The 27,378-nt window shown below is 45.5% G+C and overlaps 1 protein-coding gene across 1 annotated transcript in view; it reads left to right on the forward strand.

The window, feature by feature from the left end:
* The window catches only part of LOC122546991 (uncharacterized), an 88,078-nt gene extending 71,357 nt beyond the window's left edge, over nt 1-16,721 (forward strand). The window contains exons 11-18 of the mRNA XM_087995606.1: nt 3,150-3,267; nt 4,732-4,741; nt 8,046-8,189; nt 11,375-11,491; nt 11,597-11,639; nt 11,728-11,834; nt 15,128-15,246; nt 16,673-16,721. Coding sequence (XP_087851732.1) covers nt 3,150-3,267; nt 4,732-4,741; nt 8,046-8,189; nt 11,375-11,491; nt 11,597-11,639; nt 11,728-11,834; nt 15,128-15,246; nt 16,673-16,721 — 707 coding nt within the window. The remainder of the gene's footprint in view (nt 1-3,149; nt 3,268-4,731; nt 4,742-8,045; nt 8,190-11,374; nt 11,492-11,596; nt 11,640-11,727; nt 11,835-15,127; nt 15,247-16,672) is intronic.
* The last annotated feature ends 10,657 nt before the right edge of the window (nt 16,722-27,378 follow it).

Genomic DNA, 27,378 nt, shown 5'->3' on the forward strand with positions numbered 1-27,378 from the left:
TCTAATATAAACTGGTCCAAATGATCCCTCTGTCAGATTGTGGATTTGCTGTGGACCCAGTACATGATTATTTCAACGAGGTAAAAACAATGACTGCAGATGCTGGAAACCAGATTCTGGATCAGTGGTGCTGGAAGAGCACAGCAATTCAGGCAGCATCCGAGGACAGGCAAAATCGACGTTTCGGGCAAAAGCCCTTCATCAGGAATAAAGGCAGAGAGCCTGAAGCGTGGAGAGATAAGCTAGAGGAGGGTGGGGGTGGGGAGAGAGTGGCATAGAGTACAATAGGTCAGTGGGGAAGGAGATGAAGGTGATAGGTCAGGGAGGAGAGGGTGGAGTGGATAGGTGGAAAAGGAGCTGGGCAGGTCGGACAAGTCCGGACAGGTCAGGGGATCGAGTTTCTGGAGGTTAGAAGCTAGGATGAGGTGGGGGAAGGGGAAATGAGGAAACTGTTGAAATCCACATTGATGCCCTGGGGTTGAAGTGTTCCGAGGCGGAAGATGAGGCGTTCTTCCTCCAGGCGTCTGGTGGTGAGGGAGCGGCGGTGGAGGAGGCCCAGCACCTCCATATCCTCGGCAGAGTGGGAGGGGGAGTTGAAATGTTGAGCCACTGGGCGATGTGGTTGATTGGTGCGAGTGTCTCGGAGATGTTCCCTAAAGCGCTCTGCTAGGAGGCGTCCAGTCTCCCCAATGTAGAGGAGACCGCATCGGGAGCAACGGATACAATAGATGATATTAGTGGATGTGCAGGTAAAACTTTGATGGATGTGGAAAGCTCCTTTGGGGCCTTGGATAGAGGTGAGGGAGGAGGTGTGGGCGCAGGTTTTACAGTTCCTGCGGTGGCAGGGGAAAGTGCCAGGATGGGAGGGTGGGTCGTAGGGGGGTGTGGACCTGACCAGGTAGTCACGGAGGGAACGGTCTTTGCGGAAGGCGGAGAGGGGTGGGGAGGGAAATATATCCCTGGTGGTGGGGTCTGTTTGGAGGTGGCGGAAATGTCGGCTGATGATTTGGTTTATGCGAAGGTTGGTAGGGTGGAAGGTGAGCACCAGGGGCGTTCTGTCCTTGTTGCGGTTGGAGGGGTTGGGTCTGAGGGCGGAGGTGCGGGATGTGGATGAGATGCGTTGGAGGGCATCTTTAACCACGTGGGAAGGGAAATTGCCGTCTCTAAAGAAGGAGGCCATCTGGTGTGTTCTATGGTGGAACCGCTCCTCCTGGGAGCAGATACGGCAGAGGCGGAGGAATTGGGAATACGGGATGGCATTTTTGCAAGAGGTAGGGTGGGAAGAGGTGTAATCCAGGTATCTGTGGGAGTCGGTGGGTTTGTAGAAGATGTCAGTGTCAAGTCGGTCGTCACTGATGGAGATGGAGAGGTCCAGGAAGGGGAGGGAGGTGTCAGAGATGGTCCAGGTAAATTTAAGGTCAGGGTGGAATGTGTTGGTGAAGTTGATGAATTGCTCAACCTCCTCGCGGGAGCACGAGGTGGCGCCAATGCAGTCATCAATGTAGCGGAGGAAGAGGTGGGGAGTGGTGCCGGTGTAATTACGGAAGATCAACTGCTCTACATAGCCAACAAAGAGACAGGCATAGCTGGGGCCCATACGTGTGCACATGGCTACCCCTTTGGTCTGGAGGAAGTGGGAGGATTCAAAGGAGAAATTAAGGGTGAGGACCAGTTCGGCCAAACGAATGAGAGTGTCGGTGGAGGGGTACTGTTGGGAACGTCTGGAGAGGAAAAAACGGAGGGCTTGGAGGCCCTGGTCATGGCGGATGGAGGTGTAGAGGGATTGGATATCCATGGTGAAGATGAGGTGTTGGGGGCCGGGGAAACGGAAGTCTTGGAGGAGGTGGAGGGCGTGGGTGGTGTCTCGAACGTATGTGGGGAGTTCCTGGACTAGGGGGGATAGGACAGTGTCGAGGTAGGTAGAGATGAGTTCAGTGGGGCAGGAGCATGCTGAGACAATGGGTCAGCCAGGGTAGTCAGGCTTGTGGATCTTGGGAAGGAGGTAGAACCGGGCAGTGCGGGGTTCCCGGACTATGAGGTTGGAAGCTGTGGGTGGGAGATCTCCTGAGGTGATGAGGTTCTGTATGGTCTGGGAGATGATGGTTTGGTGATGGGGGGTGGGGTCATGGTCAAGGGGGCGGTAGGAAGAGGTGTCCTCGAATTGGCGTTTGGCTTCAGCGATGTAGAGGTCAGTGCGCCAGACTACCACTGCGCCCCCTTTGTCCGCTGGCTTGATGGTGAGGTCAGGATTGGAGCAGAGGGATTGGAGGGCTGCACGTTGTGAGGGTGAGAGGTTGGAGTGGGGGAGGGGGGTCGACAGGTTGAGGCGGTTAATGTCCCGGCGGCAGTTGGAAATGAAGAGGTCGAGGGCAGGTAATAGGCCAGCGCGGGGTGTCCAGGTGGATGCAGTGTGTTGGAGGTGGGCGAAGGGGTCCTCGGAAGGTGGGCGGGAGTCCTGATTGTGAAAGTAAGCTCGGAGGCGGAGGCGACGGAAGAATTGTTCAATGTCACGGCGTGTATTGAATTCATTGATGCGTGGATGGACGGGGACGAAGGTGAGTCCTTTGCTGAGGACTGATCGTTCGTCCTCAGTGAGGGGGAGGTCTGGGGGGATGGTGAAAACTCGGCAGGGCTGGGAGCTGGGAGCTGGTGTGGGTGTAGAGCTGGGAGTGGGGTCGGAGCCAGTACCTGGAGTGGGTGTGATGGTGGGGGGAATGGGGGTAGAGTCATGAGCAGGGGTAGTGTTCCCCTCGGGGTTCTGGGGGGTGGGGATAGTGACAGTGGGGTCTGTGGGGGGCGTGATTATTTCAGTTGTATAGAATATTTGATAAGTTTGAATCATTGTAAGAGATTAGCAACATAGTGGGATTATTACCGTTTAAATTATTTATAACAAACTGATGCAGCAGTTTGAAACTTCGCTGCTTACAATTTAATTGAAGATTTCACTGATTTGAGTCAAATCTGGAAATTTCTCTCAAACTCATTAACCAGTTAATGAAAGAGCTGAGAAAGGGATTCCACTCCCAGAATAAAACAAAGCGGGTTTACCCCGAGACCGTACTGTGGGTGTTTTCCTGTTGGTATTTCGAAGGGTTGGAGCTGATTTGTATTGACCTGATTATTTAATCCTCTCCTTCTCCACTCAGGGCCGACTGAGACTTGTGAACATTTATGGTGCCAGCTTGATGAAAGTGAACACTGCACAGCTGCAGTTGGAATAGTGAACAAATTCATCCAGAGATGTACCAACCACACTCCGGACATGTAAATAATCATTCTCCCAGAGGGCAATGTCAGCCTCACAACACAGTTCATTTAGATATCATCCCAGTACTATGGGTTTTAACTAGACTGTATGTTCAATAATACTTGGTGCTTTTCGGGCCGTTCCCTCTGTTTGAACCTACTCTGTGCTCGTATCCCAGTCTGAAGGAGGTACCCGAGGCAGTGTTGTTGAAATATCAGAGGTCTCACCTGATGACTGGAGAGAGTCAGCAAGAGACCCATTGTGTCTCTTTAGGACAAATACCAGCCAAACCACATGCCAATCAGGCAGTGGCACGGCTATTGACAGAGCCTTCCTTGGAATCATTACCCTGGGGGTAGCAGTGCCATACAGTGAGAGCTGCTGGCAGTTGATGTGCTCAGCAGTGCCACTGAGGTGGTCATGGATGATGTCAGAAGGATCCCCCCCCACTCCCCCAAATCCCAGGCTCCTGGAGGAGCCACGCCACAGGTCAGTAATGTAGCAGGGATAGTGCTGTGGGAAGTTGCAGGGAAAAAGGGGCCAGGAGGGTAGGAAACAAATGCAGGGGCAACACTCATCAGCCCATCCCTTCCTGATGTGCTATCCCTCGATTAGTTACTGATTGCCTTTGATTGAAGGATGCCAATACCCGCTCTCCCCAGAGATGACAAGCAGCCCACACAGTTTGATCAGTCCAGCACGCCACATAACACCATGCCCACTTGTAGCTGCGTTAATTCCAGCAGAGGTGGTGTGATGAGGCCATCTTGTGATCCATTATTGGCCACTTAAGGGCCTTGACGATGAGCATGGTTGGGAAGTCGAGCTGCAGCCCAGACCCTAATTCTTGTGAAGATGGGAAGTCAGCAGGGTTCAGGTAAAACACCATCCCACCTAATTATTTACCCTCCCTGTCTCCAAGCTTGTGAGAACACTGCTGCCTCACAGCGCCAGAGACCCGGGTTCAATTCCCGCCTCAGGCGACTGACTGTGTGGAGTTTGCACATTCTCCCCGTGTCTGCGTGGGTTTCCTCCGGGTGCTCTGGTTTCCTCCCACAGTCCAAAGATGTGCAGGTCAGGTGAATTGGCCACGCTAAATTGCCCGTAGTGTTAGGTATTGGGGTAAATGTAGGGGTATGGGTGGGTTGCGCTTCGGCGGATCGGTGTGGACTTGTTGGGCCGAAGGGCCTGTTTCCACACTGTAATGTAATCTTAAAAAAAAAATCTAAAACACCAGTGAGAACAGGATATTCTGCTCTAGCCTCATGCTAGTGTTATCCATGAAAATCCTTGGCCAGAGTGATAAATAGGGGGGGCAGAAATTAGGATTTATATTGCTTCTTTTACCATCAGCAAGCTCAGGTAAAATTAGTATCAAATGGAGAAATCTTTCTTGATGTAAGATGTTAAACTTCTGTGTTGCTTCCATAGAATGCTTATTATACTTTGCACACATCCCTATTCTGTTTCACTACATGTAGGTGGAAGTGGGTACTACAGATGCTGGAGATGAGAGTCTAGATTAGAGTGGTACTGGAAAAGCACAGCAGGTCAGGCAGCATTGGGTGTGTCTAGCTTGCACATAACTATCTCTTTTTTGAAAGTCTCCCATTTTCCATTATTTCATCCAGCAAAGAGAAATTCCAATGTGCTCCAGTTCATCTTTTAGACTCCTAAAATCTGTCCTTTTCCAGTCAGAGATCTTAATCCTTGACTGATTTTTATTGTTTGCCAACATAATATTGAACATGATTAATACTATGATCGCTATTTCCCAAATGCTCCCCTACTCTGGCATTCTCCATTTGGCCTGCCTCATTTCCTTGGACCAGATCCAATACTGCTCCCTCTCTGTCGGACTGGAAATGTACTGTTCCACACTGTTCTCCTACACACACATACTATATTTGTCCCAGTCTACCCTCGGGTAATTGCAATCACCGACAATCACAAACTGATTTGTCATGAAGATTTCCATGATCTGCCAAAAAATGCTCTCTTCTACTTCCTCCCCTTTGTTTTATAAAAAATATCTGACAAGGTCACCACTCCCTTCCAGTTTCTCACCTCTAACCATATCGATTCCCTCACTGCTGCTACATCATATCCCACGAGACAAATCTCTGTTTCCTGTCCCCAGTTTTGTTCACTATACTCCGTACATTTACATACATACAATTTATCCTGCCCTTATTTCTTCCTTGCCCAATGAAAGGTGACCATGTCTTTGTTCACCATCAACACTCAATCCTTCCCTCACTTCCTTTTCCCTATTCTCCATCTTCTCTGTTTAGCCCTCTCTGGTACCTCCAAAACTAGGTCCATTAGTTAACCCACATCCCTGCCTTACAAGTTTAAACCCACACTCACTACACTATTTAGTCTCTCAGCCAGGAGATTATTTCCATTTCTGTTTTGGTGAAGCCCATCTCCTCTTTCCCAAAAGTGATCCCACTCGTAATAAAATCTAAACCCCTCCCTCCTGCACAAGGCCTCAAGCCACACATTTACCTCCCTGATCTGCCTTTGCCTAAATGGTGAAGCTCATGGCACAGGGAATATTCCTGAGATTCCTGCCCTGGAGGTGCTGCGTTTCAACCTACTCCCTACCTCCTGAAGCTGATCCTGCAAGACCTCCTTGTTATCCCTCCCTGTGTCATTGGCTCCCACGTGAACAGCCATCGGTTTTTCACTCTCCCTCCCAGAAGTTTATCCAGCCGTTACATTACATCCCAAATCTGTGCACCCAGAAAGCAGCAGAGCATACGGGACTCACCATCTCATCTGCAAACCAGACTGTCTGTCTATTGCTCGAGTTATTGAGTCACCAACTGCTACCGTCTCCCTAATCTGCCTCTCAGCCCCTCTCTCTTTTCCCATGGAAGATGCCAGTTACCTCCCAGAATTCCATAAGGCCATAAGAAATGGGAACAGGAGGAGGCTGTTTGGCCCCTCGAGGCTCCTCTGCCATCCAATAGAGTACCAGCTGAGCCGACATTCCCCATGGCCACTTTCCACATAACCCCTGACACCCCCACTGATCCAAGAATCTAACTATCTCAGCCTTCAATATACACAAGGATTCTGTCCCCCAGCTCTCTGTGGCAAGGTGTTCAAAAGATTCTTAACCCTCTGAGAGAAGACATTTCTCCTCATCTCTGTCTTAAATTGGCTCCCCTTTATTCTGAGACTATGCTTGCTGGTCCGAGACTCTCCCATGAGGTGAAATACTCTCTCAGCATTTACACTGTCAAGCCCCTAAAGTGTTTTCTAGTGACCCTTCTCTGAACTGCCTCAGATTACATCGGAATGTAATCTTTCCTTAAATAAGGGACCAAAATACTACAGATGTGGTCTCACTAGCACCTTGTTCAGTTGCAGTGAGACTTCCCTACTCTTATATTTCAACTCCATTGAAATCAGGGCCAACATTGTATTAGACTTCCTGATTACCTGCTGCACCTGTGAGTGGGCTTGTTGTGTTTTGTGCACAAGTTTCCCCAAGTCCCCTTGTGTTGCAGCTTTCTGCAGGGTTTCTCCATTTAAATGATCCTGTTTTGGTTTCCCTTCCAAAATGAACAGCTTTGCATTTTCTCACATTATGCTCCATTTACCAACTTTGTGTCCACTCACTGAACCGATCAGTATTTCTGTATAAACTGTTGATCTCCCTCTGACAGGCTGCCTTTCCACCTATTTTCCTTCAGCATATTGTTCCTGATACTTCAGATTGTGATAAAGGCTCCCAATATGCTATTATCAGGGATCTTGGACTCTCAAGGTAAATGGATTTTCAGTTCTGTGAAAAATATTCTGTGAAGCATTGGATCAAAACCACCTTTCCATGAAATGATGTGCTTAAGCTGAACACCCAAGCATGTCACCTGATGGAAAGACTGTTGGACAATGTTTCTTTGTTTCTTTTTCCCCCCGTTGAATGTGGGTGTCACTGACCGGGTCAGCATTTATTGCCCATCCCGAGTTGCCCATGAAAAGGTGGTGGTGAGATGCCTTCTTGAACTGCTGCAGTCCATGTGTTGTAGGTAGACCCACAATGGTATTGGGAGGGAGCTCCAGGATTTTGACCCAGTGATAATGAGGTAATGGTGAAATACTTCCAAGTTAGAAAGGTGAGCCACTTGGAGTGTTAACCAATTTAAGATTCATGACAGACTGAGAGACAGTTGGAGAGAGGGTAGGGAGAGGTTTGAAAGAAAAGAATACATACCAGTAAAAGAGCAGTTTAATTTTGACAGTCCCCAGACCATCAGAGCGAACAAGATGTCATAAGCTGTTTCAGCAGTACAGGTAGACAGAGCAGAAAAAAACCCTTAGCATTTCTTAGTCTGTCAGTGTCTGGGTATCTCAGAAAAGGCAGTAATGGGGAGAAAAGATCACAGGTGAATGTGTAAATGTCACCCTGGTGAGCTTGTCAGTTGAGTAAGAAATTGACCGGAGCGACAGTTCACAGGGGGTTAAGTGTGTGTGAGAGACACTGTCGTGGAAATGGGTTCATGGGTCTTTTTGCTGTTTATGATCGAATACTTCCAAAACGTCTCACTGATATCATGCTGTTGGTTATTCCAGTTTGTATGCTAAACTTCTGCTCTTAGTTAAAAGAATATGAGAAACCTCTTATGAATATGTTCAGTGACTGACCACCATGGCACCCAAACTGGAAAAATAAACTTTACAGTCAATCAAGTCAGGTTTCCCTCTGGAATCTAACTGGTTCAGTATTATCCCCAGCTGGGCTCATGATAAACAATTGATTTACCTTGTTTCATTCAAACAGATTCAGCAGCAAAATATCTCAAGCTTAGCCCGAAAGGTTGAAATTGAATTGCCTCCAACTCTTCTGGACCAGGTTAAGGAACAGCCAAATGTTCTGATCTCGAGAGTCATTTTTGTTATCTATGGAAATATAAACCTTTTCCAGGTAACGTAGTCAGAATCAACATTGAAGTATAATGCAAGTTAATTCATTTGGAAAATAGCAATAGGACAATATTATATCAAGTAATCGCTACATTTATGAAGTTAACACCGTGAAATGTAATGCTGTGCCTCGGAGTGGGATGCAAGAAAGGACAGCAGGTTTATGCTCATACACGCTGCTTCATACTCTCATGGTCAACATTTTCCAACAAGAGAGAGAGAAATGTCCCAGTGATTGTATTGTACCGTGTCATGTGATGGGGCTGCTATACCGAGTAGCTGGAGTTTTGTGGAAGCAGCAGGAACTGGGTGAGGGTCTGGCCTCACTGGGTTCTGCATGAGCACAAGGTGCAGTATCTGGATGTTTGGTCTGAGTCCCAGTCCCCAGGGACTGCTGGGTGATATGGCTGTGGTGCATTGAGCAGCGTGTGGTGAGAGTGGTGTGGTTCGGGGGAAATGTCCTTTTGAAGATACATTCACTGACCTCGACCACCAGTGTAAGCTCACTGACATACTTGTGGCACTGCTTCAGACACAAGACCCACACTTGAAAACAGGAGAGAACACAGCTTCAGCACTCACTCTGTCACTCAAAGGAAAAGCTCCCAAATTACATCAATCATTTAGACTGTGACTTAACTGTATTTTGCCTCTGGTATGGGGGGCTTGTGTTCCTGTACGAACATCGCATTTGACCCTTCAATTTACAAAACTCGTTAAGTATTTTTTAGTTCTGGGCTGTATTGAAGTTATAGCAGGAGAACACTGGGTTTGAGAGCATAAACTGCTCAGAAGGACAGTGATGTCAACCCTAGCTATGCATCTCATTAATTTTGTACATTTCGACTAAGTCTCCCCTCAGCTTCTGCGCTCCGAGTTTTACTCACCTCTCCTTATAGCTTATACCCTCTCATCCAGGCAGCATCCTTGTAAACTCTTCTTTCTGAAGCCTCCAATCCTTCCTTTGGACTGACGACCAGAAATGAACACAAAATCCTACGTGTGGCCTAATCAATGTCTTACATCGCTGTATCATGACCCCCTGACTCTTGAACACAATTCTCCAAACAATTTTCTTAAATAAAGGCACAACATTAGTCCTCTGGCAACTCACCTGTGGTGACAGATGAGTCAAATATTTCTGAATGGGCTCCACAATTTCTTCCGTCACTTCCCACAGCATTCTGGGATACACTTGATCAGGTCCTGGAGATTTATTTAACGGTATGTATTCTCAGACATTCAACACTTCCTCTTCTGCAATGTGAACTGTTTTCAACATATCAATATTTATTTACCCAGAGTTCCCTAGCCACCATCTTTTTTTTCCACAGTAAAAAATTGACACGTAGTATTTATTTTGTATCTCTCCCATCTCCTAACACAGAGAGAACCTCATTGATCTGTAAGGGACCCGATTCTCTCTCGAGCTCCTCTTTTACTGTTCATGTTTTTAGAGAATCCTGAACCTTATCTACCAAGGCTCTCATATCCCCTCCCTGACTTCCTGATCTCCCTCTTCAGAATGCTCCTACCCTCTTTATACTCTTCATAAGAATCATTTGATCCCAGTTGTCTCCATTTCACGTGTAATGCTTTTGTATTCTTGACGAGAACCCCAATCCCTTCATCCATCCATTGTTCTCTCAAAAGGTCATGAATCTATGGGATTCTCTATTCCAGAATGCAGTGGACATGGGAAACTGAATACATTTGAGGAGGAGAGAAACAGATGTTTAATTAATACTGGGTTAGAGGGTTATGGGGAGAGGGCAGGATAGTGGAGTTGAGGCAGAGATTAAATCAGCAATGATCAGTTGAACGGCAAAATAGGCTTGAGGGGCTGAGTTACCTACTCCTGCTCCTAGTTAATAGGTTTACTGTTTATTACTGGTGTTTTGTCTGCTTCCTCTTGTGTGAAAATGGACACAAAGTACTCAGTATATTGATCCATCATTAGCTTGATGTTTCTTCCAGAATACCAGTCTCCAGCAAATAAAAAAAAACAAAGGAACCAACAGGAACAATACTTTCAGTTTTTGTTTATTTCATCTTTTGCATCACTTTGACTTTTCAAACATTAGTTGTCCTTATATGCTCCATTTTCATTCAGTAATTTTCTACTCTGGCCAGTTCATACTGCCCAATTCTCCCAATCTCTCATATCCCGGGAAGTACTCTGTAATTGTAAAAGAATTGGGCAGTGTGGGTTGGAACAGCTTTACCGAGCTGGGAAAATAGCTGACATTGGGAGACCTGGAGTAAATACTGAAATGGAAGTGAAGGTGCTACAAACATCGGAAAATCCATGGATTGCAAAACCATTTCCAGTTTTAACTTGATGTCAGGTAAACTGGAACATCGGCAGTCACAGACAAAGTGTTCCTTTCCAGGGCAGAGATCAGGAGATTACTTCCATCCACACCACATGAACTTTTCTATTTCCAATATTCAGCGCCCCGGATGAACAGCCTCTCATTACAGGAAGAGATTCTGACTTCAAATGTCGGATCATAAACAATGTGTTCAAAGTTGTAAAGAACAAAAGAGGATTCAGTTTTAATCAGCCTTTTGGAATGTTTTTAGATGACTTACAGTGTGGAAACAGGCCCTTTGGCCCAACAAGTCCATACCGACCCGCTGAAGCACACCCACCCAGACCCATTCCCCTATATTTACCGCTGCACCTAACACTGTGGGCAATTTAGCATGGCCAATTCACCTGGCCTGCACGTTTTTGGACTGTGAGAGGAAACCGGAGCACCCGGAGGAAACCCACGCAGACACAGGGGGAATGTGCAAACTCCACACAGTCAGTCGCCTGAGGTGGGAATTGAACCTGGGTCTCAGGCGCTGTGAGGCAGCAGTGCTAACCACTGTGCCACCGTGCTGCCCATATGTTGGTGAAGACATTCCGACCAATGAATCCAAACATGTTTCTGCAAAACTAAGCTGCCTCTGTCTTGTTTGGGTGGGCAGTTTCATGCTGGCTGCACACTCATACCGTTCACAAATGCTTCTTATTTTGCCTCACTTACTGAAATACCAATAAGGCCAAGTCTCTGCAAAAAGGTTTGTACATACGAATTTATTCAAATTTAATCCTGTTTAAAATACACAGTCCCATCTGTAAAAAGTATCCACAGTCCTTAAGTATACATTACTCTTGCTGTCCTTTGTCTCCAGAGTGACAATAACAGCACTGTGTTAAACAATCTAGTAAGTGGAATCGAAGTGGTCAATGTCACCATTGAAAACCTCACCGACCCAGTGACCATTGTCTTCCAGAACACAACCTTGCCGGTAAGGGAAAACACAAACACTCATTCATTCATCACTGTGCAACTGAACAAATAAATTATTTAAGTGAATGAGAGCCCTTTATGATGTAAATCAATTCCATTTTAGACTAACTCAAGTGGAAAATGTGTCTTTTGGGATTTCAGAAAAGGTGAGTTAACATTTGATGAAACAAACTTTGTTAGCTCTAGAATTGAGGAGTAATGGCTCACCTCTGATTTTCTAACTTTTCATTGTAGGGAGCACAAGTCATGGCATCTGGAGTGAGTCTGGCTGTACGACAGAAAGTCAGCTTCACTACATCACCTGCAAGTGCACCCACTTGACCTCTTTCGCTGTGTTACTGGTACGAATGATCCAATCAAATACTGTGTTTTATTCTGGATGGATTGCAGTAGGAACAATAAATCTCCAGCATGCTGTGATCAATCTGTCCTCTCATTGTGGTTTGAATACAATTTCATTGTGGAATGAAAGGGAAGCAGAGAGACATAGATCATTGAAAGCACAGATGGGGACCATTCTGTCCATCACGTCTGTGCATACTGAGAGGGATCTATCCAAAATCAATCCCACTTTCCAGTAGCAGCTGTGTAAATTACAACAATTTACATGCATATCCAATTTTCATTTTTGAACATAATTAGGGTTTGACTCCATTACACTTTTCGGTTGCGAGTTCCAGATCCCTATCTTCTCCTCAACTACCCTCTATTCATACACAAATTAATCTAAATTTCTACCCCATGGGTAATGATCTGTCTGCCAAGGGAAACAGGCTTACTCTGCCTCAAGCGCCTATTGCATTGTCCATCTCAATTAAATTTCTCCTCAACCTTCCCTGTTTTAAAAAAGCCTGGTCTCTCCAATCTGTCCTTGTGTTCTTTATTCCTGGTGATATCTTTGTCAATCTCTGTGTACATTTCCTCTGTGATCAAATCCTTCCAGTAACCCTGTAAATGGTGTTGTGTGCAGGACTCCACCAGTGGCTGACCTAGATTGAGCTGAAGCTCTCTGCTGCTATATTTTACCCCTTGGTTAATCAACAATCCCATTGGCCTTCTTTGCAGCTGATCGACCTAATTTGTAACCTCAGGGAACATGTGCTCCACAGTCTCTCTATTCCTTCACACCGCTCAGTATTCCACCATTTATCGTTTCTTCCCTCACGCATTTGCCCCCTTCCAATTCCCTACTTACATTTCTCTCCATCGCGTTTTCTCCCAGCTCAGTGGTAATCTCTCTGATGCCTGAAGATTTCTTCCTCACTATCCATTTTTATAATATCTGCAAACTGAATCCTGTCCCAACATCATTGATACCTGCCAAGTAAAGTAAGGGACAGAGCCTTCCACAACCCCACTGAAACAGCCTCCCAATCACAAAAGCAGTGTTGCCCATTGCCCTTTGCTTCCTATCATTGAACAGCTCAGATTCAATTTGTCCCGTGCTCTTGGATCCTGTGGGTTCTTGCTTTTCTGCCCAGTCTCCCATATCATTCTTTCCCCTTAGAGTGGTCCCTCGCTGACCCAGATAACAGGGAGGCAACATATCATCCTGGTGTCTGTGGCTACAGTAATGTATGTTTATTCCCTTAAGTAGTGGTTGCACTTCCACTGTCATCATTCGGAATTTTATCGGTGTTTCCCTAAACAGAGTCACCAAGGTGCTCACAGTTTGGCATTGCCATCACCAGTTCACAAACCCACCTCCAATCAAAGAGAAAGATGCATTGGGACTCCTACCTGGTTCTCTTTAGGCAGTCATTCATTCCCTCTCTGCTCGGGGATTATTAAGCTGCAGCATGTCAGCTCCTGCTCACGATCTGAAGCTCAAGCTGCTCCAGATGGTGATAATTCCTGTGTACGTGATTGTCCTGCACAAGAGAGCTCCTGTGGTACAGTGGGTAGTGTCCCTACCCCTGAGGCAGGAGGCTTGGGTTCAAGTCCTCCCTGCTCCAGAGGAGTGACATCACAATTCTAAACAGGTTCATTAGAAAGTACCTTGTCCAACATGAGAAGCTTCCTGGATTGCTACGTGCTACAGGGTGTGTACTCAACACAACTGAGGTGCCCCACCATGTCCTTTTTCATTGCACAGCGTATGAACTTACCAGAAAGACAGAGGGTTGTGCCTTATTTGAAAAATAGTCCCAGCTACTTGGGATCTGCTCCTCCCCTTGTGCTGATATCACACTATTCTTTTATATTCCCACTGCTCCCATTCCCTTCCCTCCAGGCTTTCCATTTCAACTTCATTTGTTTCGACCTGATTTCTTGATCACAATGAAGTTATCAGTAACTGAGCTGAAACATTTCCCTGCGAATCGCTGATCTGCCTTGCTCTGTGATGCCACTTTGTTATTTGTTTCATGCTGTGTCCTTCAGCTCCCTTTGCTGTTACTCTGCTACACTGCCATTGAAATCACTGCAATTACTCCTGTGACCCACCTCACTCACCTGACTCTCTCCATCCTTGTGGGATCAGACATTGTCATTGATGAACCGAGGAAAGAGGCAAGTTGGCAATAGTCAAGGTCGAGGCATTTCAAGCTCAAATGATCCAAGGGCAGGCTGTTTTCTCCCAGAACCCCTTGCCAACCCAGCGCCAAAAATAAAACACACCACAAATGTTGATGTCTGCAAATACATCAGGCAAGAGAGAATCCCAAAGCAAAGTCTCGATGCCCAGTGCACATTTCTCTCACACATAACAGGCCACTGTGAGCTATCATTTTTCCGACAGTCCAACATGTCATGATCATTGATGCAGATGAGATTGGAAATGTGTCATCCATTACACAGCAGACCCAATTGTTGGAGTTGTTTGTCACCTTTGCAGAAATCGTGGTTTCTGAGGGTTCGTTTTGAATTGCTGCATGTCCATTTTGGTTTGACTGTCTCTTTCTCCAGTGTATGAAATGTCCTTAATTTAGGCGGCATTTGATGTAGATTTAACAGAATAGAACAGAGACAATTAATTAAAAAGGACTTCAACAATCCTGGTCTCTAATACTCTGCTGTTTTGTCCAGCTGCTCCATTTTGATTGACAGATATTTCTCTGATCCTTTAGACCTCGGTTTCTTCTGCACATTGAATGGGAGCTGGGTGGGAGCTGGAGTTTTAAGGAACATTCAGAATAGTTGGTTGAGGCTGAACTGCCTCAATTCTGATGTGAAAAGAAAACAGGGTCACCAACTGGCAACAAAGCTGGTTTGACAGATTCTGCAAGATGGCACAATCCACATACATCTCCACCTGCTCACAGCCATGGGACACTGTCTTCTGGGAGCTAAAGGCAGCGTGGATTACAAGGGCACCTGCAACCACTGTGCAGTTGAAGGCTGGTCCAGCCAGTATTGGAAATTTCCCTCTGCACCAGTGAGGCATGTTGTACTGGAGACTGGACTTCTTTAGTCTTGTCCATATTTCATGTTTCCTTTCATTTTCCTTTTTCGTGTTATTCCTTCAACCTCTCCTCTTTCAGCCTTGAGTTAAGGTATGAATTGGTGGAAGTGCCTTTAGAACATTTCTAACGCTTTCAGGATTTTTGTGATCAGCCCTTAAATATGGTGGACCTGTGGCTAGATCCCTGATGGTGCTTTGATGTAATAACATTTAGAATTTTCTTTCTCAAAGGATTATCACAGTGACGATGCCTCAGATGTTACTTCATCGACACGGTCTGTTGCATTGATTATTGTTGGCACTTTTATCATTTTCATAGTGATTACAGTTCCCTGCTATGAGACAATCAGGTAAGAAAATCTGCTCTCAAGGCTGTCATTCTCCTTTTGAAGTGTATTTCTGCTGCAAACCCATTCTGTTTTACATTTACACATTGTTCATTCTGAATTGTTATTTCTTTCAATCAATTACAGGCTACATGCACATACGCTAATACAAACTGATTGGATCAAGTGACTAGTTTCCACGTTTTACTTTGATTTTAGTGTATGCTTTGATTATTTGATTTCCTTCACACAATGAACAGTATATTCCCAAACCCAAAGCAATAATCAGCTATTAATAACCCTTTGACGAGGAGAAGGGACAATGTTGAATCAAATGTTGCTGTCTTGAATTGCCAACAACTCCTGAACGTCACTGTGACCATTCCAATGTGATGGTCCATGTTGCAAAACTTGCAATCCCAGCCTGAAATTCTTTGTATTCTTTGATGTGGGCAGATGGAAAACTGCAGGCTGGGTAGGAGTAATTAGAATATGGATTCACAGCGTGTATGAGGGGAAAATCCATACAGGATGTTCGCACCTGCACACTGAAAGGATCTAAAACATTAATCTTTAGGTTTATTTATCAAATTGTTCATTTATTCATGAAAGCTCCTCTCATGGACTTGTCTTCCGAGTCTTAGCTTTTCGTAGGAGCTGATGCTTGACTTTACCCCCCTCCTGGGAGGGACTTCAATCAGTTCACCCGTGGCCAATAGTACTGACTATTTTGAATTTTTGATGATGTGTCAAGTGAAATGTTGCCTTTGTTAAAGTGTTTTTAGTTTGAAATTGTGGAAAATCAGTGGTTGTAGTTTCAAGTTTCATTCTGGAGACTTGTGCACCTGATCGAGGCTGGTACCTCAGTGAAGTGTAAATGAAGTGCTGCAGTGGCAGGGGGGCTGTCTTTCAGATGAAGCATTAAATCAAAGGCCTCGCTGCCCTCTCAGGTGGATGGAAAAGATCCCCTGGGCCTCTACTGAAACACAGCTGGGGAGCTAGACCAAAGTGGGTTTATACTCTTGTACTTGGGTATCTGTGAGGCCCATTACCAACCCCATTGCTGCCTTGAGACAAGGCAGGGTCTGTTAATGTGAAGAGTGCTGCACTTGCTGGAATTCCCAGCTCACCTCTGACACAGCCTCAAACCTGCCACAATGTCCAGGATGTAGCCTGAAGGTGTAGGCCTGTTCCTTCACAATCAGGATTTCAGATTAAACTCAACTCTGGACAAACAATCTAAATTCCTGTCTCTCACAGATTAACCCAACTTGTTCCCTCCCAATTGTTGTTTTTATTGTCAGAAACCTGTATCTTAAAGTCATTATGAGTAAAGGTGTGTCAGTATTTCAAGGTCATGTCAAGGTCAAGCGAATGAAGACAATTGGCTCTGAAATATCCTGTCAGTGGTTTGCTCCTTTTGAATATTTATATTCTCTTTCTTCAACAGCAGGATGATGTGGCCTTCAGGAAAACCTACAGGACGTTCCCGGTTCTAAGCAATTTGAACAGAATGATCCTGGCTTTTCCTCTCGGGCTGAAAATGTGTTGCTGGAAAAGCGCAGCAGGTCAGGCAGCATCCAAGGAACAGGAGAATCGACGTTTCGGGCATAAGCCCTTCCTGAAAAAGTGGGTTGGGAAGGACCATGTTATTAAACAAGACCGTTAATATTTAAATCGCTGCACAGTGAACCTGACAGCTCTGTGCTAACAGACTGTTGAGATATACCAAGATAACATTTATGCCCGAAACGTCGATTCTCCTGTTCCTTGGATGCTGCCTGACCTGCTGCGCTTTTCCAGCAACACATTTTCAGCTCTGATCTCCAGCATCTGCAGTCCTCACTTTCTCCTCGAAGATTTTACCTCTCGAGTGCCATTACATTCTGTGGCTGGAATACTTTTTAAATAGCTGAAGAATTTCCAAAGTTTCTGCTAATGAAGAGACACTAACATAACCTTGTAACTAGAGCTGGTAATTTCTATGTCATACTACATCATGACTGCTTGGAACAAACCTCCAGAATATCTTCTTCCAGTGACAGGTTTGTCTCTGAAGCCAGTCTTCCTTTGTTAAATTGTTTATCACTGTCAATGGATTCCAATCTCACCTTAATGACTGCTCAGCTTGGAGTGTGGGTGAAGAAAGAGGAGGAAATAAATCATTCCTCAATCTTAGTGTTACACTGCACCAAACTGTTTCGAAAAATGGTGAGAGCTCGTTCTCAGTCTTGAACCAGGAGTGCACACTCCTTCCTATTCACTGTCTCGGTGTTCTGCTTTCAGGATGTATGTCTGTCCAGCTCAAACAGCATTGCTGAAACCCAAGGAGCAAACTGCTGTGATTCTGAAATGGGCAGCTGACAGGCCCCATGGCTTTCCATAATGAGATAAGGATAATGGGAAACGTGGATGGTGTATGTCATTCATGATGCAAACCAGTGAAACACAATGCTATCCCTGTCTGTCAAACCTTGCTGAGGTATTTTACAAAGCTAATAATAAAGCACATGGCGAGAAGGCAGAATGTAAAGTTTCGGTGCTCCCCACTTATTGTTCTCTGTCTTTATTTCGGGTCATGATTTGGAGATGCCGGTTTTGGACTGGGGTGTACAAAGTTAAAAATCACACAACACCAGGTTATAGTCCGACAGGTGATTATCACCTGATGAAGGAGCGTCGCTGCGAAAGCTCGTGTGCTTCCAATTAAACCTGTCGGACTATAACCTGGTGTTGTGTGATTTTTAACTTTATTTCGGGTGAATGTGAAGAATGTTTTGCTTTGCTTACATTCTGCTTCTGGGATATTTTGGGCCGATTTACAAACCAGCCTCGAGAACCCTAATCCAGATGAACTCCACAACCAAACCCCAAGCCCCAACAGAATTGCTTTGGTGTTGTTATATTTGAATTCAAATGATTTAATTGGTCAGGAGGTGAGTTCCTGAGGTACCAAGTGTTTCCAGGAGATGGGAGCTGTCAGGTTGGTGTCCATGCCAAAGACAGGTGGCAGCCATGTTGGGGATTGCTGCTGCTTTGAAGAGAATAGACTGAAGGGAATAGAGAATACCTGAGATGGCTGGCAGAGTCAATGGGTCTAGACAGTGCTGTGAAAGGGAAATGGAAATTTAATGCTTTCACCGTAGCAAGTGGGTTGGGAAGGAACATGTTATTAAACAAGACCGTTAATATTTAAATCATTGTACAGTGAACCTGACAGCTCTGTGCTAACAGACTGTTGAGATACACCAAGATAACATTTAAATGTCAGTTCTGTAATGGCCAGGTACCTGAACCAGCTCCTTGTGGCACAAAGGGACCAATAATTATTGCCGAATGGCATTTCTTTCCCTTCCCCCACTGGCCCCATGCAAATTGCAAACTGTCACAGAGACCCTGGGATCCTGAGACAAACACCACGACTGTGATTGTCATATCTCGCTCACATTGAGTCCCAATAATTAGCTCTTTGAAAATCCAGCCCCACTGTGTCTTTACAGTGCAATGGTTGTGATGTTTTGTGGGGTGATAGAACATAGAACAGGACAGCACAGTACAGGCCCTTTGGCCCTTGATGTTGTGCCGACCTTTTATCCTGCTCTAAGATCAACTAACCTCCATCCCCTTCATTTTACTATCATCCCTGTGCCTATTCAAGAGTCACTTAAATGTCCCTAATGTCTCTGACTCTACCACCACCGCTGCAGTGCAGTCCATGCACCCACAACTCTCTGTGTAAAGAACTGACCTCTGACATCTCCCTGAGAACTTCCTCCAATCACACTCATATTATGGCCCTAGTGATCTCCATTTCTGCCCTGGGAAAAAGTCTCTGACTATTCACTCTATCTATGTCTCTCATTATCTTGAACACCATTATGAAGTCACCTCTCACCCTTCTTTCCTGCATTAAGAAAAGCCTCAGTTCCTGCAACCTTTCATCATAAGTCCAGTCCAGTCCAGGCAGCATCCTGGTAAATCTCCTCTGCACCTTCTCTAAAGCTTCCACATTCTTCCTATAATGAGGTGACCGGAACTGAAAGCAATATTCCAAGTGTGGTCTAACCAGGGCTCTGTCGAGCTGCAGCATAACCTTCTGGCTCTTAAACTCAATGCCCCTATGAATGAAAGCCAACACACCAATTGCATTCTTATCTGCCCTGTCAACCTGGGTCCAAACTTAGAGGGATCTCTGGACATGGACCCCAAAATCCCTCTGTTCCTCCACACTGCCAAGAATCCTGCCTTTAAACTTGTATTCTGAATTCAAATGCAGTCTTACAAAATGACTCCCTTCAGACTTTTCCAGGTTGAACTCCATCTGCCAGTTATCAGCCCAGTTCTGCATCCTGTCAATGTCTCGTTGGAATCTACAACAGGCCTCCACACTATCCACCACTGCACTGACCTTGGTGTCATTGGCAAACTTACTAGCTTTAAACTGAGGGGTGATAGTTATAGGATGGATGTCAGATGTAGCTTCATTATTCAGAGAGTATTAAGGACGTGGAATGACATGCCTGAAACCGTAGTAGATTTGCCAACTTTCAGGGCATTTAAATGGTCATTGGATAAATATATGGATGAGAATGGAATAGTCAATCCTTTCACCTTTTTGCAGTCGGTGAGAGAGAGGGATGCAACGACCAGTCAGAAGTGAAGTGCACACATTTCCCTTTCCATTTTCAGTTGTGGTTTTCAGCCATGGTTATTGCCCATTCCTCACGAAACCACATCCCAATTTGGAGAATACTCCCCTTGAAGACTTCAGCACAGAAGGAGACCATCCAAGCCATCGTGTCCACGCTGACTGTCCAACAGCACTGTGATTAGTGCCACTCTTCCGCCCTTTTCCTGTACCTTACAAGTTTTATTTTCTCTGCACCTAGTTACCAGTTCTCTCCTGAGAGCCACTGTTGAATCTCTTTGTGCCACACTGTGGTCAAGCTAAGTTTTTGTATAGCTGGATAGGATAAATAGACAAAGTCCTTTCTCTGGGGTGGGGGAGTCCAGAACTAGAGGGCATAGGTTTAGGGTGAGAGGGGAAAATATAAAAGAGACCTAGGGGGCAACTTTTTCACACAGAGGATGGTACGGGTATGGAATGTGATGCCAGAGGAAGTGGTGGAGGCTGGTACAAATACAATGTTTAAAAGGCATCTGGGTGGGTCCATGAATAGGAAGGGTTTGGAGGGATTTGAGCCAGGTGCTGGCAGGTGGGATGAGATTGGGTTGAGGATTGCACTGAAGGGTGTGTTTCCATGCTGTACATCTCTATGACTCTATGGTGGGGTTCACATCGGTGTCACAGGTCGGCGTAACAGCGAGCGCTGAAGGGCCTCTACTGCGCTGTATTGTTCTATGTTGTTCTATGTTCTATGTTCTAACCCAGCCTTCCACTTCATCATCCAACTCATTTATAAAAACCACAAAGAGCAGTGGTCCCAGAACAGATCCCTGTGGAACACCACTGGTCACCGAGCTCCAGGCTGAATGATTTCCATCTACTATCACCCTCTGTCTTTTGTTGGCCAGCCAATTCTATATCCAGACAGCCAAATTTCCCTGTATCCCATTCCTCCTTACTTGCTGAACGATTCTACTATGGAGAACCTTATCAAACTCCTTGCTAAAATCAATGTACACCACATCCACTTCTCTCCTTTCAATGTTTTTTTGTCACACCCTGAATGAATTCAATAAGGCGTCTGAAGTATGACCTGCCCCTCACAAAGCCATGCTTTCTCTAATCAAACTATTTTTCCAAGTAATCATAAATCCTGTCTCTCAGAATCCTCTCCAATACTTTGCCCACCACTACGCAAGACTGACTGGTCTGTAATTCCCAGGATTATACCTATTCCCTTTCTTCAACAAAGGAATAACACTTGCCACCCTCCAATCAACTGACACTACTCCAATGGACAGTGAGGAGGCAAAGATCATCGCCAAAGGCACAGCAATCTCTTCCCTTGCTTCCTTTAGTAACTGAGGGTATACTTGTCTGGCCCAGGGGATTTATCTATCCTTTTGTTTTTCAACATTTTCAACAAATCAACCTGTTCAAACATATCTGTCTGTTTCACGCTGTCCTCACAAAAGACAAGGTCCCTCTCAGTAGTGAATACTGAAGCAAAGTATTCATTAAGGACCTCCGCTACCGCTTCCAACTCAAAGCACAAGTTCCCTCCACTATCCCTGATTGGTCCTACCCTCACTCTGGGGAGAAAGTGAGGTCTGCAGATGCTGGAGATCAGAGCTGAAAATGTGTTGCTGGAACAGCACAGCAGATCAGGCAGCATCCAGGGTCCAGGAGAATCGACATTTCGGGCATAAGCCCTTCTTCCTGACGAAGGGCTTATGCCCGAAACGTCGATTCTTCTGTTCCCTGGATGCTGCTTGACCTGCTGCGCTGTTCCAGCAACACATTTTCAGCCCTACCCTCACTCTGGCCACTCCCTTGTTCCTCACATAAGTGAAGAATGCCTGAAGGTTTTCTGTAATCCTACCCACTTAACCGTTTTTGATACTCCCTTCTAGCTCACCTTAAGTAAGTTTCCTTCTTCCTCTTGACTAGATGTTCCACATCCCTCCTTACCCAAGGTTCCTTCACCCGACCATCCCTTCCTTGCCTCAGTGGGACAACCTATCCAGCACTTGCAGCAAGTGCTCCTTAAATAACCTCCACATTTCTGTCATGCATTTTCCTGAGAACATCTGTTCCCAGTTTAGGTGTCTCAGTACCTGTCTAATAGCACTGTAAGACCCCCTACGCCAATTAAATACTTTCCCATACCATCTGCTCCTATCCTTCTCCATGACTATTGTAAAGGTCAGGGAGTTGTTGATCACTATCACTGAAATGCTCTCCCACCTAGAGATCTGACACCTGGCCTGGTTCATTGCCAAGCACCAAGTCCAATACGGCCTTCCCTCCATTCGGCCGATCTACATATTGAGTTAGAAATCCTCCCTGGACACACCTGTCAAAAAACTGTTCCATCCAAACTATTTGAACTAAGGAAGTTCCAATCAATATTAGGGAAGTTAAGGTCACCCACGACAACAACCTGTTACTTCTGCACCTTTCCAAATTCTGCCTTCCAATCTGCTCCTCCATGTCTCTGTTGCTATTGGGGGGTCTGTAGAAAACTCCCAATAAAGTGACTGCTCCTTTCCTGTTTCTGACTCCCACCCACACTGACTCTGTAAACAAACCCTCATCGATGGCCTCCCTTTCTGCAGCTGTGATACTGTCCCTGATTAGCAATGCCACTTCCCATCTCTTTTACCTCCCCTTCTATTCCTTTTGAAATATCTGAACCCTGGAACAGCCAATAACCATTCCTGCCCCTGTGATATCTAAGACTCTGTAATGGGCACAACATCAGAGTTCCAATTACTGATCCATGTTCCAAGTTCTTCACCCTTATTCCTGATATTTCTTGCATTAAAAAATAGATACATTTCAACCCAACACACTGACTGCAACTTTGCCCTATCAACTGTCTATCCCCCCTCACAGATTCTCTGTGTGCTGTATCTGGCTGTACACTAGCTACTCCACCCTCAGATCCGTAGCTCCAGTTCCCACCCCTCTGCCAAACTAGTTTAAACCCACCCACCCTCCTGCCCAGTACATTGGTGCCCCTCCAGTTCAGGTGCAACCCATCCTTCTTGTACAGGTCACCTTCCCCAGAAGGTATCCCATTGATCCATATCTCTGAAGTCCTCCCTCCCCCACCAGCCCTGCAGCCACGTGATCATCTACACTCGCTCTCTGTTCCTAGCTTCGCTAGCTCATGGCATTGATCCTGAGATTCCTATTCTGCTCATCCTGCCTTTTTCGCTTCCAAAATAACACCCCATATACTCTTTTCAGGTCCTCATGCCTTTTCCTAGCCATGTCATTGGTACCAATGCATCCCACAACTTCTGTTTTGTCTCCCTCTTCTTTAAGGATCCTGTCAATTTGATCAAAGACATCCCTCACCTTGACACCGGGGAGATAACATACCATCCGGGAGTGTCGTTCACGACCACAGAATCTCCTGTCTGTTCCTCTCACCATTGAATCTCCTCTCACTATCGCTCTCCTATTTCCCCCCTTCCCTTCTGAGCCACAGAGCCAGGCTCAGTGACAGAGACCTGGCCATTGAGGCTTTCCCCTGATAGGTCACTGCTCCCAACAGTATCCAAAACGGTATAGTTATTGATGAGGGGGGTGGCCACAGCGGGGGGGTCCCTGCACTGTCTGGCTATTCCCTTTCCCTCTCCTGATGGTCACCATTCTAACAGTGTTTGTCATTATATATGATAATTATGTCAAATCTGCTGAGGTGCTTCTGGATTTGCTGAAAGTCACTTTCTATCAAAACAAACATGTCCACAAAGAATTGACATGATTTGTGAAATCATTCGTAAGATTGTTTCACGTTTGTTCGAGAAATTACATTTTCACAATTTAATCATTGGAAGACACACACTATTGGAGTTGAGCGTGATAATTTCTGGACGTTGAGACACTGAAATAATCTGAATACCTGATGTACAAGTTGTCACCGATTATTGCATCCTGGTGAGAATTTGCTTAGACAGAGCCACATACTTTAATTTAATGCTTGTTTAATGTGTTTAATGCTTTATTGCCAATAACAAAATAAAATGAAATAGCTGTTCTCACATTGTTGTGTCTGAATTTTTAAAAATACTCTTGAAAGTGATGATGACCAAACTGGTGCCAAACCAGCATAAGGATACACTAATTAGGAGGAGGTGGCCATTTGGCCCATTGACCCCACTCCGTCATTGAATACAATCCTGGCTGACCTGATTGTGGCCTTGGCTCCACTTTCCTACCTGGAGCCTTTGACAGAGATTTTTTTTTGCTCCAAATGCAATGCAACCCAACCTTCAATATATTCAACAACCCGGCCTCCACCACGATCCAGGCAGATAAATTCCAAAGATTAAGGATTCTCTGAGAAGGAAAATTCTGTTTCATCTCCATATTAAATTGGAGACCCCTTTTATTGTGATCCCCCTCATTGTGGATTACCCTTCATGGGAAAACAATCCTCTCGGTCCCCCTCAGAACCTTATCAGTTTCAATAAGATCCCCCTCATTCTTCCAAATTCCAATGAGCATATGCCTCCAACCTGTTCAAAGTTTCCTCATAATCGAATCCTTTCACCCCAGGGATCAGCTTGGTGAACATTCTTCACATTGTTTCCAATGCTATTCTCTCCCTCCTGAAGGAAGGAGACCAAAACTCTACGCAGTTCTCCTGGTGTTGTCTCATCAACCCCCATCAATAATCTGTAGCAGGACATCCATGTTTTTACACTTCTTCAGCGTTTGCTCATTGATTACTCCCTTTACCTGCATGCAAATATTTTATAGTTCTTGTTTTCGGAAACCTTGATTCTCTGGACTGAAGTATTCTGCAGTCTCTGTCCATTTGGGTGGTGCAATGGCTCAGTAGCTACCACTGCTGCTTCACAGCACCAGGGGCCAAGGTTCAATTCCCAGCTCAGGCAGCTGTCTGTGTGGAGTTTGTGCGTTTTCCCTGTGTCTGTGTGGGGTTGCTCCGGTTTCTTCTCACAGTTCAAAGAGGTGCAGGTCAGGTGAATTAGCCTTGTTAAAATTGCCAATAGTGTTAGGTGTGTTAGTCAGGGGTATATATGGGGTTGGGGAATGGGTCTGGGAGGTTACTCTTCGGATGGTCGGTGTGGACTTGCTGGGCCGAAGGGCCTGTTTCCATACTGTTGGGAATCTAATCTAATCTTCGTACCAAAGTGACATTTTCCCACATTATTCTCCAGTGCCTTTTCTTTGTACTTTGACTCATCAATATTCATTTGCAGACACCCTGGAGCTGCCTCAACTTGCTTGCCAACCTATCTTTGTAGTGTCAGGAAATCCTGCTACAAGACAGTCAATTTTTTAATGAAAATAATTGACCCAGATCATATATATTTGAGGGCCCAACATTAATTACTATGGTACTTCACTAGCTCCACCTTTTCAGACTGTAACTAATCTGTTTATCCCAACACCCTGTTGGCTAATGGTGTATTCATGCTAATGTATTACCCCATCACCTTGAGGATTTAATGTGCAGTAAAGTTTTATGGGGCATCTGACTCAATTTTTTTTGGAAATACAAATCTACCACATCTCCTGGTTCCCCTTTGTCCACCTGCTTGTCACATGATCAAAGAAGTCTTGTAACCTTGTCAAAGGTTTCCCACTAACAAACCCAAGCTTGGACTCTGCCTGATTGTATTGTAATCTTCTAAATGCCTTGTGACCACCTTCTTTCCCATCCCTTATTCTCAAGCTTCACCCTGGAATGCTCACTGTAGCTACTCTTACTAATTGTTGAAGTTTTTATTATGTTTTACTATTTCTTGCTAGTTCCCTTGCAATGCCCCAATTTCTTCCTCAAGATGTTTCATCATCCTTTCCCGATCTCCAAAAGTTTTCCAATCTGCTTTGCTTTTGAAATTAAACATACGACAGAATTCACTTCATCTTGGTGTGACCTCAGCAATGGCAAAAACGACGGGACAAAATGGAGAGGCATCAGAATCTCAACACTGATTGTAATTTTCACTTCAACCTTAAATCCTTCAGCATCTCGCTATTGAGAGGTAACTACCTTATTTTGATGCATTTGCATCTTATTATTATTCCAACTCATCTCATTTATGTGACACTGACAATTCTCCTCCCCTTCTCTGAAAAACAAGACAGCACAAATTTCCAATGTGTAAACCTGAAGACTACACCTCACTGATTGCTTGTCCCAGCCATCAGCCATCTCTGCCTTCAGCATAGTATCCCTGCATGCTCCATGGTCATCACCCTCCTTGACCTTCATCCATAATCAGTCAAGGGATCGGTCTGATTCCAATCCAGGATGTGGAACATGGTTAGGCTAGAGATCCATTTCCTTGCAGTCCATGGACTGGACCAGCATCAATCCCAAAGGCCTAGGGCAGCCAGTCCCCAGGTTACAGGGAGACCAGTCAGGGTGCAGTGGAGACATCAGTCAGGGCTGTGCTAGGTTCAGTCACGGCCGTCCCTCCAAATCAGACCCATGGGGTGGCCCACTGTCAGTCCTCAGCTCAGTCCTTGTTAGAGTTCAGACAAATGAGAGAGGATCTCATAGAGACTTAGAGACTTCCACAGGTATAGACAGGGTAGATGCAGGGAGGATGTACCCGATGGTGTCCAGAATCAGAGGTCACAGTCTGAGGATTCAAGGTAGACCATTTAGGAAGGAGATGAGGAGACATTTTATCACCCAAAGAGTGGTGAGCCTGTGGAATTCATTACCACAGCAAGTAGCTGGTGACAAACCATTGAATGTATTCAGGAAGCAGCTCGAGATAGCACTTGGGGTGAATGGGATCAAAGGTTATGGGGAGAAAGCAGGATTAGGCTATTGAGTTGGATGGTCAGCCATGATCATGATGAAAGGTGAAGCAGGCTCGAAGGGCCGAATGGCCTCCTCCTGCTCCTATCCTCTATGTTTTTGTGTTTTGCTCAATGTCAGTCGGGAGCTAATCGGGGACAGTCATGGTAACGTGGGGAAAGTGAGCTCCTCATGCCTAGGGGTGGATTTCATTGCATAGAGTCACTAGGGGAATGCTGATGGGACAGGGGGACGTTCTAGAGAAGAAGGATGAAATCAGAGGGGGACTGGCTCTCCCAGGCAATGATCATGCAAAGCCATCAAGGACATTGGAATTTAAAAACTCATTGCCCATGGGACTAAAGTGTGCACATTAATTGTAACCTGAAGGTGCTCAAAGGAATCAGGGGGACACTGTAAGGTCATAGGGCACACAGGAGCAGCAACACAAAAGGTAACATGAAGGATGGAGGGAAAATATTCTCACACAGAAGCAGCCTGCAAGTCTCTCACAAGAACATGAAATTGGAACTTTATCACAAAAGCTCAAATATCAATTACACAACAGCAGCAAAAATGGCTGAGACCAGATGAAAAGTGGGTGGAGCAGATATTCCTCTTCTGGGGTGGGTGGAGTGGTTCAGAATCAATTAGCCCTGGTGTTAATGTGAGGGAAGCACAGCCCAATGAAGCTGGGTCAGTGTGTGCGACATACAGGCTTCCCTCTTCCCAC

This window comes from Chiloscyllium plagiosum, unplaced genomic scaffold (genome assembly GCF_037043375.1).
Source record: "Chiloscyllium plagiosum isolate Xiang-an unplaced genomic scaffold, Cpla_swu_hap1 HiC_scaffold_17, whole genome shotgun sequence".
In the NCBI taxonomy this organism is placed as follows: domain Eukaryota; kingdom Metazoa; phylum Chordata; class Chondrichthyes; order Orectolobiformes; family Hemiscylliidae; genus Chiloscyllium; species Chiloscyllium plagiosum.